We start from the raw sequence: 17,212 nt of genomic DNA, 5'->3' as shown, positions 1-17,212 counted from the left end.
CACGTAAGACATAATCACAGGAATATTAAGTGCCTAGGAGTGCCACCACAATCCACAGCTCAAGCTTTACAACCAAAGAAACATCAGGAAACTCAGGCAAACTGTGAGTACCTTCTGCTGCACAGTAGCTTGACCCTGTGCAACCTGGGGCTGGATGGCTTTCTGTTGTTGTGCTGCTTGATGATGCTTGAGCTTCAGAAGCTGCTGGACATGTAGTGGCTGGGCAACTACAGTCTGACCTCCTGAAAATTATAAACATAGTTACAACTGTGACTTTTCATTTACTGCTTTGTCCCAAGCAGCACAATCTGTGTTTGCAGGCTTTTACAGGCTTATACATCGGCACAGCTTTGAGCACCAAGGACCCACTGATTTTAATTAGAATAAGACACATGATTTTGACAATAGAGTTGCATGAGCAAGCTACAATTACGTTCTAACAATTATACTTCCTACAGGAAAACTTCTGTCTGCACTACAGGAGTCAGTTACAAAAGACAAGTTCTCCTGTATCTGCTTCATACTTAAAAAGAAGCACTTACTGCAGCTTTTTTTCAAAACCATATCTGGTCTTGCCTTCTTATATACAGGTTTCTGGCTTAAGAATGATACTGACCTCCAGATTATGTGGAGTAAGCACAAGTCTCTTACCTCATTTTGGGAGCTCAGCCTCCATCGCACTACTTTACTGAAGTCTAAGTCCCACAGAAGACATTACTTGAGCACCCAACCTTTATGGAAGCGGAGTTTAAAACTGTATTATATTTTAGGAAGTGTTCTGACATACCTGCTGCTTTCTGTGGCTGCCCAATAGCAACACTGATGCCTGCAACAGTAACAGGGAGCGTAGTGACTCCTGCAGATGACACGACAGCAGCTGGAACAGACACCACTGGAGGTTTTGCCAAAGCAACCTGTGCTGCTTGTGGAGTTTGGGCCTGGATTTGTCCTTGTGCTTGAAGCTGGGAAGCAGGAACACGAGTCTAAGCAGTAAGGAATGAAGATTATTGTACCAGCCAAAAAAGTATTTGGTTCATATAACAGGTGATTAATAAGTGACAGTGATAAATGTTTCTGAGTATGATTTCTCCTTTACACTAACACACTTCAGAGATGGGTCAGTCAATAAGTGCTATTAAAGCTACTTGTGTCAGAGGTCTTTCATACAGCCTAAATCACACAAAGGGCACTTAGGTGCACGAATAACCAACATCCAGTTCATTTAAACCAGCAGTGAGAACAAGGTGTCTGCAGCTGTTTTAATTAAGTCAGAGACAACTTACAAGACGAGCAACTTGCAGGTTTGTCACAGTAGTGCCTGTGAGGACTGCGCCAGGACGAGGTGCTGTAACAGCAGTGAGTTGTTGAGTTTGCTGTTGCTGCTGCACTTGCACTTGTGCTGCTTGCTGTTGTGCCCCTTGCTGTGTCTGCTGTGCTGCCTGCTGCTGAGGAAGCTGTAGCTTCTGCTTCTGTAACTTGATTAGCTGCTCCTGAAAAAATACACCACTTTATTTTCCATCTTTTATAGGAATAAAGGAAAAAGAATGGAGATGGACCTGCAGCTTTGAAGTAACATTCTATGCCAAATTTTAGTTAAGATCACAGAGCTAAGGAGCAACTCCTTCACACAACAGGTTGCCAGTGGGTAAGCAACAGTAAGTGCTTTACATCCTGACCTGTGGCAGCAGAACTTCTATTTGAAATGGCTATCAGCCATAGAATCATAGAATCATAGAATCACCAAGGTTGGAAAAGACCTAAAAGATCATCCAGTCCAACCGTTCACCCATTCCCAATAGCTCCTACTAAACCATGTCCCTCAACACAACATCCAGCCTTTCCTTGAACACCCCCAGGGTCGGTGACTCCACCACCTCCCTGGGCATCCATTCCAGTGCCTGACCACCCTTTCTGAAAAGTAATACTTCCTCATGTCCAGCCTGAATCTCCCCTGCCGTAGCTTGAAGTCATTCCCCCTGGTCCTATCACTAATGACACGAGAGAAGAGGCCGACCCCCAGCTCACTACAGCCTCCCTTCAGGAAGTTATAGAGAGCAATGAGGTCTCCCCTGAGCCTCCTCTTCTCCAGGCTGAACATTCCCAGCTCCTTCAGCCTCTCCTCATCAGCCCTGTGTTCCAGACCCCTCACCAGCTTTGTTGCCCTCCTTTGAACACGTTCCAGGGCCTCAATATCTTTCTTGCAGTGAGGGGCCCAAAACTGGACACAGTACTCGAGGTGCGGCCTCACCAGTGCTGAATACAGGGGAACAATCACCTCTCTGCTCCTGCTTGCAACGCTGTTTCTGATGCAAGCCAGGATTCCATTGGCCTTCTTGGCCACCTGGGCACACTGTCGGCTCATGTTCAGCCGAGCATCAATCAATACCCCCAGGTCCATTTCCTCTATGCAGTCCTCCCCGCCTTTATGAAATTTTCATAGAATCAACTTTAAGAGATCTGCATTTCATTCTAGCCCATTAAAATAGGGCACAACACAGTGGCAGCAATGTTTACTCACCTGTGACAGTTTCCCAACAGTTTTTATTTGAGCTGGAGACTGGGCTTGTGCCTGAGCCTGAATCTGAGGCACCTGCACCTGAGCAGCCTGCTGCTGCTGCTGCCTCAAAAGCTGGAAGTGAGCAGGAGTGATTGTTTTGCCAGAGAGCTGGACTGTTGGTGTTGCTGCGAAAGGAAAAGTAAGAAAAAGAAATGCTCTGAGGACACTCCACATTGAATTTAATTGTCTGATTTCACCTGAGAAGCCAAGTGGTTAAAGAATGTTCTGCTACAATACATTTTGTAGACTTAGTATAGACAACAAGCCATTAGCATAAACACAACAAAAAATAATAAAATATATACTCCTTTCTTCTTAGTAGTTTATGTTTGATACTCAATATTTTACTGCTTGATTGCTAACAATCTCTTTTTAACTGTAACCCCTACGGGCTAAGCAATTCTCTACTGCAACGCTTTGCCCAGAAATACCAACAAAAAAAGGTAACCTGAGCACCAACATTCAGCAAGTTAGGAATCATAGCACTGTCTCATTGTGCAGCCAACAAAGCCAGACTTTCAATACTATCTGGGTCAAGCAAACTTCAGGAATTCTGCAGGAACCCTAGGAAACAACCCCTAAGCACGCAGTTATTACCTGGCGTCACTTGAGTCACCAGCGATCTCGTCTGGGTCTGCACAGGCGTTAAGTTTGTTGTTACCACAGCTGATGCAGTCACTGATGTCACTGCTCGGACCCCCTGTGTAGATGCTATGGTCACCAGCTCTGTGGAGGCCGCAGGAGCTGCCGCCCGCTGCTGGGTGTGCACAACTTGTGCAGCTGCAGTGCCTCCCGAAGTCTGAAGAGGAGCACAGTCACACGTTACTCTGCAGTCTTTATGTCTCACACAAAGCCATGAGCTTCCCAGATACAGAGTTTTAGAAATTGACATCAAAAAGCAAGCAAAAAAATCCAAACCTTTCTAATAAATGCTTGAATAAATCTCACAGTTGGAATCTGATTAAATCTTTGTCAGGCTGATCACCAAACCCTCAACTACACAAGTTTGATTTTACTACCTGTCATTTTTTGCTTAACCTTCTACAGACTTACAACCTTAAAACAAAAAACAAAGTTACCTAAGCATAAAATATTAGAGGCTGGAAATTATATTGACATTGCCCATTTCTTCAGATAATGCTTTTGAAAACAGCTCACAATTAGGCACTGTCTCTTAGGTACATTATTCTGATTATCTGTCCAGGTTTATGCTGGTATTTTCCTATTGGAGAGCAGTTGATACAGAGTCACGAGACACATGAAGTTAATAAAGAGTGGAATTTCTGATAACTAGTACAGCTAATGCAGGATACAGATCTACATGTGCAACCAAAATGAACCCAGAGATGCAACCAGTATCTAGTAGTGCAGTCTACTCACAGTCAGTGTTCCAGGTATAACAGGTGAAGCCAGACGTTTATTGATGGGCTGAAAGGTAGCTGCAGGGACTCCAGCAACAGTATTCACTATGACATTCCCACTCACTGTAGCTGAAAGCAAAAAAAAAAATCAAGATTAAAAATGATATTGTAAAAAAAAAAAAAGTGAAAATCTTATGTCCTATCATCTCCAATGCCCAATTATAAAATCTTCTTACCAGTCTGTATACTTGTCCCAGTGACTGCTGTTTTGATTGTGCCTGCCTATTGAGAAGACAATTGAGACAACTTCAGAAAACAAATAAAAGAAAACTGAATATAGCTCTTATGCTGCTATGCTGTTTAACACAGTGCTGTATTCCAGAAATGACAGCTCAAGAAAGAGACCAGAAAATGCAGAGATAGTTGTAAAACTTGCTTTCATTCTGCATATCTTCTGGGTAGGTCAGGATTCTGCCATGTTAATAAGCAACTGGATACCAGTCAGGTGTTGGGTAAGTGCTGGACATTTTACATCCTTGTCAGCAGAAGGGAGCGAGGTATCATCAGTGGCACACACAGGTAACCTCTCACAGTGTTAATGTGTGAGAGGTTACCTGCTAGGAGATACAGAGCAGTGTTATCAGGACAGAGCCCTTTCTCTGTCTCTGGAAAAGCTGTACTGTTCTGGCCCTTCAACAAGCATTAAAATCACTGCTCCCTGAGCACATTACTAAACAAAGTGGACTGGCTTTAAAACAAGAGCCTTCAACCCGTTATCAGATTCACTAATAGAGGCTCTACATTCAAAGAAGCCATGAAAGCTTTACAGTAATGCAAGTAATTGTAGGTCCTGTAGGATACAGGATTCCACTTTCCCAGCAAAGATTAATTTACTCACAGCTTTGTTTTTTAACCTACTTTAACAGAGTAGCTGTTACAGCTACGGCCTCTTTTCTGAGTTTTTTGGATAAACAGTGTTAAATGCTAAACTGAAAATTCAAGATATCTATACACAGAATATAGCTTTCTGAGGTGGAAAAATGCTAACACCTATTATTAAAATAATGATATTAACAGTTTTAATCAGCGAATTAAAAAATGCCCAGCACACTCAGGAAAGAAAGAGAAAGAAGAAGAAAATAGCCTTTATTTCACTACACTGCCCTAAAATTCTTACTTTCCAAAGCAAGTAAAAGCACGCAGATGTAGTACACAGAAAAGAAGAACTGAAGTTACTACATCAGACACCAAGTCCTCCCTTTCTTACCAATACTGCTGTGTTGGCCACAGTAGTTACTGCAGTCTGCACTACTGCCTGTGGCTGCTGAACTACCTGTGCCTGAGCCTGTGGCTGTGGCTGGGCCTGTGCTTGCTGGACAGCTGGCTGCTGAGCTTGCTGCTGGCCGCCTTGCTGCTGCTGAGACTGTGGGCCTGCCTGCTGCTGTGCCCTCTGCTGTTCAGCCAAAGCCTAGGAAACAAAGTATGAGTTTCACAGTTGTCAAACCAGTGCATGAATTAATCAGGATGTATTTAAAACAAAAAAATTAGTTCAGAGCATACATGCAGACACAGCATGCAGGTCTGGCTTCCTCGTAAACACAACTAGCTACAAGATGTAAGCAGTTTCAAACTATGAGCTGCAGTCTAAATGTTGCACAGCTTAAAACATAACAAGCAATTTACCATCTAAAAGCAAGAACAAGCATTTCCTACTGAATAGCTTAAGAAAGGAGGAAACAGAACAATCAAGAATAAAATGAGATGGTTTCACATTTTCACCAGATTTTAATTTTCTTTTAAAAATACGTCTTCCAGAATGCTGCTTGTGAGCAGGAAGTATCAGTGCACACACAGGCCCGAGGTTCCACTTTGGACCTTCTGTAAATGCTACTAAATGAACAACTTGCTACAACAATCACATCAGCAAACTTCTCCCAGAAGTCAAATTTTCCTCATGCTTCCTCTTGTCTATATTTTTTATTCTGCAGTCATACACGTAAGTGAAATGGAGATTGCACCTTTTTCTCTTTTGCAATACGTTCTGCTCGCAGGGATGCAACTTGAATTGGAGGAAGTGGCTTGTCATAGTTGATTCCACTAGAAACAGCGATAAGACACAGCATGAAATAATTACACAACTAATTTATTTTTATTCTCTTAAGTAAATAAAGACAGAGTGCCCACCTTTCTGCGAGAACAGAGGCATGCTTTGGATTCTTCTGGAAAGGATTCATGCCAAGTCTGAAATTAAGAGAGATTTTATTATTGAAGACAGGAAGAGAAACTTTAAATGCTTTTTTAAATTTCTTTTTTTAGTAGGTGACACTGCGGTTTTGGTGAAGTTTTCATGATACTCCCATCAGCACTGGAACCTGCATAAAGACAGACATTTAAAGAGATGTGGAATAAATGATAAATGAGTACGTGCAAGTTACTGCTGTAACTTCTGGACACACAAAGAAAACCAACTAAACAGCACAGACATCAGAATGTTTGCAACACAAGTAAACGGGTGGCCAAGTTTATAAAGGATACCTTAAAAAAAATAACAAGACTCTTCATCATGTATATGAACAAATCATGCAGAGAATAAAAGCTAACCTAACCACATGGAATGTGAAGGCATTCCAATACCAGGCCAGAACACAAGGAGAGAGGTCAAGAACAGAGGAACAGAACAGCAGTTTGAAACAGATGAAAAAACCCCTCAGCTGGGAGAGCAATTCAGAACAAAGCATCCAGGAGATGTGCGGCGACAGGGAGGCTGGAACATCCCAGTTAAACTCACAGAGGTTTGATGGGTGGACTTCTTTTCCCTGCAATCATTTTCATCATCTCAAAATGGTTAGTGTAAAGCTGCGTGTGGGTGGCGCCTTCATCCTGGGCATAGATCTGATTCGTACGAAGCGGGCGACTGTTTTTAGTCTAAAAATGAAAAGAAACAAACTCTTAATGGTGAACACAGCCACACAGCATCTCGTCTATGTACAAACACACGGTGAGCTTGGAGATTATTTAAAAACGAACTCCAACATATCTATCACAGACTGGTTTCTGCCTCGTGTCATTGATAACTTACTGTTACACAAAATTCTATGGGAAATGTATAAAGAAAGAGCAAAACAAGGAGCAGTTCTCACGGTCACACTGGCATCAGCGCTTGGGGACATACAAAGTGGCAAACTAATTTGAAAAAGAATCTTTGCTTTAAGTTAAGTTTAATTCAGTACTCAAACCAAGAGCCCATTAGTTTACAGTTATGCACAGCGCACACGTCAGAGAGAAACACCATCACTGCACTGCTCTCCCAACAAAGCTATGTTAACGTCCAGCACAGCATGCCATCCTAATTCTTGGCTCCTCCTAAGCAGAAGCTGCCAGTCAGGGACAAACCTGCTTAATGGTCAGAGAATGGGGCTACAGTCAGCAGTTCTAGATTCTCTACCTAGTTCTGTCACTAAATTGCAGAACAGTTTGGAAGACGTTGCTTATGATCATGGAATTCATTTGTGTTTCTGTGGAGTGTTCCAACCCTCACTTACAAAAAGGCACGTCAAGCATTAAACTCCCTACGTGTCTGTGAGCCGCTCAGACCCCAGCATGAAGTACATCCTCACACATCTTAAGTACCATAACAATGATCAGGATAAGTTACATGGTGGTTGTCAGGTGGAAAAATGCCTACTACGGTTAAAGTGAAATGAAAGAGTTCTTGCATGACATAAAATTAATCTAGAAAATCCAAAAGCTGAAGTCTGGTGTCAATCCACTGTATCAACAAAGAAAGGAAAAATAAATTTGGAATTTTAATTGATGTTTGAGAACTCAAGTAACACTGAACATGGATCTCATATGAAGTATCTGCCCACCTCCATTGCTGCTAAATACCACAGTGTCTAGATTTGATTTTGAAAGAATACCAATGCACACCTTATAAATACTTTTTGTCTTCTTTTTAGGATTAGCTTCGTACATTAGCTGTAAAATAAGAAGGAAAGTTAGATGATCTTTTGTGGAAGATTTTGTTCAGGTGCTTTTTCTTTTCAAAGAAATCATATAAAATAAGTGGAAATCCTGATGAGGATAATTTTATAATCTTTTAACGTTATTTATTTACACTGTTGAAACATTTAACAAAAAAAGTGCTTACGAAGGTAAGGAAAAAATACTCTACAAACTTAACGTAGCAAAGACGCATCTCTCTAAATAAACTCACCTTTCCTTCTTCCCTGGGGATAATGACATTTTCGTATCTGTTTCTGCACTGTTTTGGTGAGCGATAGACTCTGCTGCAGGAGTTAACAACATCACTAACAAGGTCCCAGTTGGGAGTGTGTGCTGGCGATACAACAGCAAGATTTAAAGGGAGCTCCAACAGCTGCTTCACTGCCTACAATACATAAGGTACAAAAGCTTCAGGTCACAAATCATTCCAATCCTCCACACCCACCCTTAGCTGCGCCCCTCACCATTATTAGAATGAACAGGTAGTTCAGACCTCAGAACATGGCTTCACCTGCGTTCACAGAGAATAAATAAGCATCAAAGTTTCCTATGCAGATAGGTGTGCAGAAACGCACAGAGAGGGGTACAGTAGGAACAGGGAGCTGCCATTCAGGCACTGCTCTCTTCTCAAAGGTGAGGGAAACTTTAGCTATACTATCCAATATCCAGACTTATCTGGGCCATTACAGTAAGCAGTCTCTAAAACAAAAATAGGACTTCATCATCCTCAACTTTTAATTTATTCTTAAAGAAAGAAGGGATGTGCAGTCTGCTCTGAGTTAGGTGAGCACCATATGAAACTGATCAGGAATTTGAAGTGACTTTCAAGAAAGAAAACTACTGAAAGAGCTATTAATGAAATTAGAGGGAAAACATAATACAGAACAGCAAAAAGCCAGATGTTGTCTGACCTGCAGAAGTGCCCAGTCCTCACTGATCAACCATTCGGGGTTATCCTGGCCATTCTCAGCAGCCGGTTTCACAAGAGTTGGCAAAGGCTTTGCAAACTGTGTTTGTTGTTTCAGTAAGATGTTCTTCTTCTGCTCCTTGCCCTCTCGGCGCATCTTCAACATTCCTGGAGTTGCTCGATCAAAAAGTGAACGAGGAGGAATAACCGTCTCCCCGTGACGCTGCTTCTTCTTCCTGCCTGCAGCTAAGACAAGAGAAACCAAATTATTTGTAAGTAGACACAATCACTGCTTGATTTCTTTGTTACACGTGGCTGCAAAGTGCTCCTGAAGGTATATATGTCCATATCCATTGCTACCTCTTAAAAGCACACTGCCAGCATCTAGATTTACCACGGCCAGAGCCTTCGTGACGTAAGACCAGCCTGACAAAGCTGCCCCTCTTCTAGAGCTGAACTTCCAAAAGCAAAATAACCACGTATGATGAAATCAAAAGAGGCGCTGTCTAAAGTAGAGCTTGCAGTGACTGCAGATCACTGTGAGACAAAACTTTTCACCTCACATCTGCACGTTTTGATCGTTATGAAGAGGAAGCAAAGACATTGGTATATTTGTAAAAAATGTTAGCAACGCAATTTCAAGTAGTTCTGGCATTTACCAGAAGGATCTGTTTTGTGCCGCTTGCGTTCCTTCCTGACATACACTGGAGGCAGTTTTGATTCTGGAATAGGGGTGGTATCATACATCAGGCACATCACAGAATCAATGTAGATATCATTGTCATCCTGAGGCGGAGTGGGGGGAGTCCAAAGCTGCAGAGAACGTACACTTTTTAGTTACTGCCATATTAACTAAGCACTGATCTTCAGACTAAGAAGGCTATTCAGGCTGCTGTTACTGATACTTACTGGCATTATTTCAGTTTGTCCATCTGGACCTTCATAGACATACTCCTACACAGCAAAAAGAGAATGCAATCAAATGACACGACTGAACTCTGAAGGAAAAAGCATTCTCAGAATAACTGAAGAAATACACAGTTAAGAAATACAGTAATCAGGAATTACTTTGTTGTATGCATCCTCCCGAGTATAGGTGAGAAGTTCCTCTTCATCCTCCCAGAGCATTTTTTGCTCTTTTTCCTTTAACTCCCTCAGATGTTGGACTTCCCACGCTTTCTTTGCTGTTTTCAGTTCCACCTGGGGGAAAAGTAAAAGGCCTTACAACCTTCATGCAGCAGCAGACACTGGATTAAAAGTTACTGAATTGTGGTATTTATGGATAAATCCTTTAAGCTGCAACATTTTCAGGCACAGAAAGTGTGAAACCATTTCTTTACAAATAATTTCACAGTCTCTTAAAGGAGCTTTTCTTGGTCTCTGTTGCAGGTATTTAAAAATATTGAAATAAAGCAAATTCTGGCTAAACATTCAAGACAACGAGAAGATCCTTTAACCAAATAGGCAGTCTCACCAAAGCTGATGACATTTTTCCCTGCTGCCAGTGGAGTAGAGCAAATATTTGCTGAACTGTTCTGAAGAACATGGCTCCCAATTTACAAGAAATCAAGAACTGATATGTTTAAACCAAAAGAATTACAAGACACTTCTCATAAAGCATTCTGGTGTTCAGAAGTAGAGCAAGAGGAAGTAGCTGAAGTTCTTTACAGTGTGTCCCACATCACTGGATAAATTCCCATTCACACTGGAAATATTAACCCTCATTGTACACACTAGGAAACGACAAGGTGAAGTAGAAATATTTATCATTTTACCTCATTCAGTCGTGGTTCATTCTCATCCACTGAAACATGGAAGAGCTCTAAATAGTTCAAAGCATACTTCTCAATTGGAGTCAGCTGAGAGAACACATTAAGGAAGAAAGAAGTTAGTATTACAAATAATAAAAGAAACATAAAGGAAAATGCATCAAAGCACTCCTTTAAACAAATCTCTTTTCTGATGGCATAACAGCTCAAGTCAGCAGGACTTTCCCCATTCATTTAATGAAGCATCAAACCAATTGAAAACAAAGTTGTTTCAAGGCAAAACTGCAAAGAAATTGAAATATTTGAACATTTCTTTTAACTAAACATTCATGGAAAAAGTACCTGATCCACAACAGCAACCAGCTCCTGCAGTGGTGAGGGTTCCTCATTGTATTTTGACTCACAGAGCTCTGAGACCAAAGCTTCGATGCTCGACTCGGATCTTATTTCTTGCATGCGATCATCTGGCTCTTCATTCTCTCGTTCAATACTGTTGAGGGCCTTTCAGAAAGACATTTTTAAAGTAATTAAAACTTCAAAAACATGGAAAGAAACCCTTGTAAGGATTTCACTATAGTCCAACAAAAACTTCTGCAATAAATTGCTCCTTAAGCAACAGTCCCATGCAAGCTTACAACTTGCACTACAACCAAAGGGACCCAGTTAGGAGGAAAACTGACTGTCAAAACAACGTAAAACCAACAGAAAACCAACTGGCAGAGTTCACCCCCACCTCCCCAGAAAGATAAGGCAGCCATTAAATACTAATGTCCTACAGTTGCATCTTCAATTTGGGTTAATAATTACCTCTATGAATGGTCTTGCAACTTTGGGTGAAATGGTTTCTGCTGGAGATGGCTCTTGAGAAAGTACTACAAACTCTTCTGCTTTCACTCTAAATCCAGAATCCTCCATAGGAGAATGAACTTCAAACAACTCCTGAATTGTTTGCTTGGTAATTGGAAGGAAAAACAAGCATTATTCAGCTTTCAGGACCATTCCAGTTTTTTATATTACTTTGAATAAACTTAGTTTCCAGTGACCTTATAAACTGCGTACTATCTATCATTTCTGGAAAATTGTCCTTTTTCTCTTCAGTAATTTTCTCTTGTAGGAACACACAGCAGAATGAAGTGTCATCAGGCAATTTACAAGTCAGTGAGAAACACACCCAAACATTCTACATCACAACATCACCAGTGTCAGAAAGGGACGGACCAGCTTGGTCAGAGCAGTCACCACCCTCTGCACCTTCAGTTTATCTCACCAAATGCTTTTAACTTCCTATTTTAGCTTTTTCAAAGTTGTTGAAATTGAAACTGATGCCTTTCAAGTAAGGGAGCAAGAGCAGGTAATGGCACAATCTCCCAAATATTAACACCTAAGTTCAGGCAATCACAGTAACTACAACATTTACCACCCCAAACACATTTCTAGCAGTGTTGCTCTTACTCCAACAAGAGTCTGAACTTAACACTGCAACACTGGTGTTTGAACATATTTTAATATTAAATATTAATAACTTACTTGTGTTAAAAAGGCCATTGAATAGTCATTTCCCTGAGCTGCTACTTCTCTGATCAAATCCTTTGTGCCATTTTTCAAAAGCTTCTCTTCTACAGAATTACCACTGACAAGTCTAAGAAGTGAAATAAAAGAGCAGAAATTGGTTAAGTCACTTCCAAAATAGCTTTCGGAAGCAAGGAGAGGAATTGCCATTCAGTAACACTGAACTACTGAAATGCAGTGATGCTTGCATGCGTGAACAAAACAGATGCTACCTGTTTTGCTTTAAAGCTTTCTTTTAACAACCAGTATTAGGGAAAACAAAAAAAACGTAACATAAGGTACGGTAGCATCCAGAAAATTTGCACGTGATTCATACAATCAGAAGTGGAGTTAAGACAGACTGTGTTACCATATGACAAAGCAGTGAGGGGGTATTAAAATGAGGTGGTTTTCGGCACTGTTTCCACTTTCTTTCAGATTACGTAGCCTTATCTGGGATGACCTTACATTAAACACATTAAAGAAGGCTCATTAATCTGTAACGTCATTGATCACCTGTATATGTGGATATCTTTACATCTCCCAATTCTGTCACACCACTCCTGTGCCTTTGCATCCATCACTGGATTTAGATCATTGTCATAGAACACAACAGTGTCTGCTTCAACAAGATTGACACCAGTGGAACGACTGTGAGAGGAAAGGATGGCACAGAAAATGCGCTTGTCTCTGTTGAAGCTTTTCATCAGCTCCTACGTAGAAGGAATAAAAGCAAGTCACACACCAAAATAAAAAGCCAAAGCAAACTCATTAGCCTAATTAGGAAAAAGCCAACGTTTCAAAGAAACAGTGTAAATTTCTTTCCACTGCTGTAGCACATAGAAGCCTGTGCAGCACGTTGTGGTACCAGCAGACAACTGTTTGCACACACTTACCTGCCGTTGTTCGTGGTTAGCATATTCATCAATCCTCACAAACGTGAGGAAATGGAAATTCAGGAACAATTCCAGTATGTCCAACATTAGAATCATCTGTGATAAAATCAGCACGCGGCGCCCTTCGGATTTCAACTTCTGAAGCAAGACAGCAAGAGCTTCTAGTTTTCCTATATTTAAAAGAAAGAGTAATGCTTTCATTTAGACGCACCACTGCTGCACAACAGGAAATTACGAAGCGTTAGCACTCAGTGTCCACCTTTACCTGAGTCATACTGCACCAGGCGGAGGTCAGGGAACTGCAGCAATTGCGGAGTTGTAATCCGCTGCAACTGATGTAAGTGTGGAGCTGCCTTCTGCTTCAGACTGTGTTTGAGGACTTTCAGTCTGTGACTGTACGAAGGGGGAGGGTTTGCTACATACAAGCATGGGGGAGCAGCAACTGCAGCTGGCAATACGAAGAGAGCCCTGTGGAAAGCATTTTCAAGTGTGAATAGCAGGTTGTGAAGCTACATGCAAAAAGATCAATAATTTCCAGCCTGTCAGCAGCGCAGTTTTGCTCTACAGTGCATACACACTTTGTTGAACTGACTTAGGAAGTGCTGCAAATCTTAGCAATGTTAATATTCTCTCCATCCCTTTATCTTGGTTTTGTTTCATCTGTTCTGATAACAGATTCTGTTTGTTTTGTGGCTATTGTATCCAGTGACTGGAGTTCAAACACAAGAAACATTTGTAACACCAAACTCTTTTAAATACTTTTAGTTGAGTTCTTCTGACTGCATTCTGTGTCTCTAGAAACAGTTATTCGCTCTGCACACAATCCACCAAGTGCCAGCTTTAGCTAAGTTTCCATCTGCATCTCTGTGCCTTAATGTGCCTTGTGGATGGCTAATGGCAAGAAGTCAAAACCAAACCCAAACCACGAGAACATGAATTGACATGTGGTCAGCTGAATTTGAGTCTGAAATTAGGAACAAGGTAGCAAACAACTCTGTTACCAAGATCCTAAAACAAACCTAAGGGATGGCTTCCTGAATCCTGCAAGTCATTTACTGCTAAATCAATCAATCTAACCCAACCAAGCTTGTGATCAGAAATAAGGCTTTAGAATTCTGAAAAGGACAGATTAAGTAATATCTAAATGTAGTCAAGCCCTACGAGGACAGAGTCGCACATTACCTGTCAATAACATCCTTTAGAGATTCTTGCTCCCGAGCCAAAGTCCGGATCATTTCGTGCAGTGGATCACTTGGGCCTCCAGAGGCACTGGAAAGGCAGCAGTTGACAAAGCCAGCCCACCTCCAACTGCTGCCCCCATAGGAGGACACCTGGGACGGCCTCCTTTCACCAGTCAGCGAACAAATACTCAGCAAGTCACTGCCATACACCGGAGCCCTTGAACAGCGGCGCTCGTTGCCATGGAATATTCTGTCCAGGCGCTCCTTCAGAAGTCGGTTCTTTTCCTCATATGTTTCCTTTGCCAAGGAAGGTTGAAAAAAAAAAAAATATTTGCTGCTTACAACAATTCCTTAAAAATTTGAGGTTCTTCAGAATGAAGCTATCAGGATCTGTCACTTGTGTCTCACCCTGCTAACATGGTCAATTCTAACTGCTTGAATCAACTACAAGGTGAAGTTTCAAATAAAAACTGGAGATCACATTTAAATTCAACCATAAAAAGTCTATTCCATTTCAGATCAGTGTCTTGCTTTCATTAAAGTACATTCTCACATGTGAAAAAGTGTCATTATGAAAAACATTACATTTCAAACACTTCACTAATAGCATTCATGTAAAGAAGTTGCAGTTCCTTACAATTTGTTCAACGTTCCCCGGTGTTTTACAGGTTGCTTGAGGATCTTTTTTATAAAGTGTCAAGATTAGAAATCTTGAGAACTTTGCCCAATTGTCTTTGTGTTCCAAAGACAAAATCTGATCACGACTACAGAATTACAATAAAGGAATGTATGAATATGTAACAGCTATAAGAATCTGTCAGCTGCCGTGGAGATGTATGCATCGCATTTTAAAGGATGGACTATAAAGGAAAATACATCAATTTGTCAATCTAAAACACTAACACAGAGAGGGTTTTTTTTTTTCCCTTGAGTTTTTGATAATGAAAGTTCCTAATTAATTCCAGTGTTCTAAGTTACAACTTAGTACGAAGCCTGAAAAGTTCTGTTTCCATAAGAAAACAGAAGCGACATACCTGTGACTGCCCATGCGTAGGTGCTGTTTTTAACACTGCTCCCATGTCACCAGATGACAAATTAGTAACTGCAGTTCTACCTGGAATACAAACTGAGGATAAACCTTGTGTTTATACATTTATTCTTCCAAGACTGCTTTCATTTGTTATTTTCAGCACACGGACATTTCATAGCTGCACAGCCCTCCAGTCAGCTGCACGTACTGGTGAGCCCAGGCACCACGGATTAACCCAATGCACACCAACAAGCAGGAGCAGCTCTTATGTTAAGAACAGACTGAGGAATAAGCAGAGGTGAAAGCACATTTTTAGCAGACACAAACAACCCTAAGGGAATATCCAGCATACATCCAGTTTTATTACACAGCTAAACCGGCTCAGCAATTAGTTTCCAGTCACTCCAAGCAACTGATTTAGCATTTTATCCAAAATGTAGGAAGTCAAAATAAGTATTTTCAATATGCTTTACAACTTCCTCCAAAGATGAAAAGTGAGACGTTTCAACACTTGAAAACAATATTTATTATTACTTTTAACATACTTCTCTTTTTGTCATCATGAGATTTCATAGAAATCTTATATTCTGAATGATCAATTTCTGTTGTCAGCTACGGTCATATTAGGAGCTCCTGTAGCATTATCCAAGCTGGAGGATGGAACATTTGAGCCACAGATCTTCTACATTACGACAGAAATCCTTTACCTCCCAACAACTGGGAGACTGCTGAAGATGCTCTCTTTTTTTGTGATGAGACACCTAGTCCTCACAGTCTCAAAATACGAGCTTGGAGGGCACATTAGGACACAAATAGAAGCAATACAGCCTGTTTTAAGTGAATGGCTCATCTCCACAGAAATTTACAGCAGACGGCAATTTCCAAGGAACAAACTCCCAGCATTGCATTTACCATCATTTAACAACCTGCTGTTAATACCATAAGTACATCCTAGACTGCAATTTCTCTGTTGATCAACATCTTGGTTATGTTTTAAAGCAAGGCACTGATCACATCTGCAGCAAGGCACCAAATATCTGAACAGACTTTAAAGAGTGAAAGGAAAAAGAGTGGCTTGGATAAAGGCAAAGAAAATCAGAAAATCAGTGTGGAGAAGCAGAGGAGCACCAGACATTCTACATAGTACAGAACAATAATCACCCTGACCTCTCTTTGAAAATAGAAACAAAGTATTTCAAACTTGCTTCTTCCCACAAGTCTAACTTAAGACCTATTTGATGAAGAAAAATCTACACATTTCATTCAGTTTCAAGCTCTTCTAAGTTCTGAAGATGACTTGACTAAAACTTCAGTACACATCACTTGTGTATCATTTGTCAGAAGGATTTCTTTCATAACTATGAAAACCTGCTTCTGAACCCAACTGAAAGAGGCGAGTTCAAAACTTTGGAGTATTTATTGATTTATGATGTTAGTAACTGAATGTTTAGATACATTTCTTAAGCTAGAAGGCATACCTTGCTGTGTTACTGCTGTGGAAGTTGGCACCCCTGCTTGATGCTGGTTTCCTAAAGCATTCAGAGCATTCTGAACAGTTCCAGCTTGGGAAACCGTCTGCATGACAACAGGACCCTGAGGTCTCAAATACTGCTGACCCGGTGCTGAAACTATCTGAAGAACACTTCCTGCAATGAAGGATTTTTAAAAACATTAAACTGGAGGAGTGTAAAAGGACCAATAAAGTTCTGTACCAAAAGATACTGCCGTGTCATGGTTCTATGTTTTTTTTGTTCTGGGTTTCAGTATTCCACATCAAAACATCATGTAGTATACGGGGCATTAAAGTGTCACTGCCCCACTCCCAGGTTCCTATCCCTGTACATTACAGCAGTCAGGGGATCTGGCCCTTCCGGGTGGGGGGCCGCTCTCTTGCTGCCTTGCAGTGGGTGCTGCAGGTGCTTTCCTGGCCGTTCCAAGCTGTTCAGGTTTGACTCGGT

General features: G+C 41.1%; 1 protein-coding gene across 14 annotated transcripts in view; it reads right to left on the bottom strand.

Moving 5' to 3' along the window:
• The window catches only part of EP400 (E1A binding protein p400), a 47,684-nt gene that overhangs the window by 4,410 nt on the left and 26,062 nt on the right, over positions 1-17,212 (bottom strand). For 6 of the 14 annotated variants that reach the window (XR_008208627.1, XM_052690844.1, XM_052690846.1 and 3 more), the window contains 27 exons: positions 16,733-16,900; positions 15,259-15,350; positions 14,226-14,521; positions 13,309-13,511; positions 13,044-13,213; positions 12,664-12,860; positions 12,127-12,238; positions 11,407-11,550; positions 10,942-11,100; positions 10,606-10,689; positions 9,899-10,030; positions 9,740-9,784; positions 9,490-9,643; positions 8,835-9,076; positions 8,135-8,308; positions 7,849-7,896; positions 6,707-6,843; positions 6,103-6,159; positions 5,937-6,015; positions 5,186-5,386; positions 4,155-4,200; positions 3,938-4,047; positions 3,155-3,356; positions 2,519-2,682; positions 1,284-1,490; positions 788-983; positions 112-242 (listed from right to left, as the gene is read on the bottom strand). Coding sequence is in view for 13 of the 14 variants with exons in the window: in XM_052690844.1 (XP_052546804.1) it covers positions 112-242; positions 788-983; positions 1,284-1,490; positions 2,519-2,682; positions 3,155-3,356; positions 3,938-4,047; positions 4,155-4,200; positions 5,186-5,386; positions 5,937-6,015; positions 6,103-6,159; positions 6,707-6,843; positions 7,849-7,896; positions 8,135-8,308; positions 8,835-9,076; positions 9,490-9,643; positions 9,740-9,784; positions 9,899-10,030; positions 10,606-10,689; positions 10,942-11,100; positions 11,407-11,550; positions 12,127-12,238; positions 12,664-12,860; positions 13,044-13,213; positions 13,309-13,511; positions 14,226-14,521; positions 15,259-15,350; positions 16,733-16,900 (3,950 nt within the window). In the remaining variant the exon portion in view is untranslated. The remainder of the gene's footprint in view (positions 1-111; positions 243-787; positions 984-1,283; positions 1,491-2,518; positions 2,683-3,154; positions 3,357-3,937; positions 4,048-4,154; positions 4,201-5,185; positions 5,387-5,936; positions 6,016-6,102; positions 6,160-6,706; positions 6,844-7,848; positions 7,897-8,134; positions 8,309-8,834; positions 9,077-9,489; positions 9,644-9,739; positions 9,785-9,898; positions 10,031-10,605; positions 10,690-10,941; positions 11,101-11,406; positions 11,551-12,126; positions 12,239-12,663; positions 12,861-13,043; positions 13,214-13,308; positions 13,512-14,225; positions 14,522-15,258; positions 15,351-16,732; positions 16,901-17,212) is intronic. The other 8 variants (XM_052690849.1, XM_052690855.1, XM_052690853.1 and 5 more) reach the window with 4 other exon arrangements.

Source organism: Tympanuchus pallidicinctus, unplaced genomic scaffold (assembly GCF_026119805.1).
Source record: "Tympanuchus pallidicinctus isolate F22 unplaced genomic scaffold, pur_lepc_1.0 scaffold28, whole genome shotgun sequence".
Taxonomy (NCBI): Eukaryota; Metazoa; Chordata; class Aves; order Galliformes; family Phasianidae; genus Tympanuchus; species Tympanuchus pallidicinctus.
The sequence above is the reverse complement of the archived record's forward strand: the minus strand, read 5'-3'. Positions and strand labels throughout refer to the sequence as shown.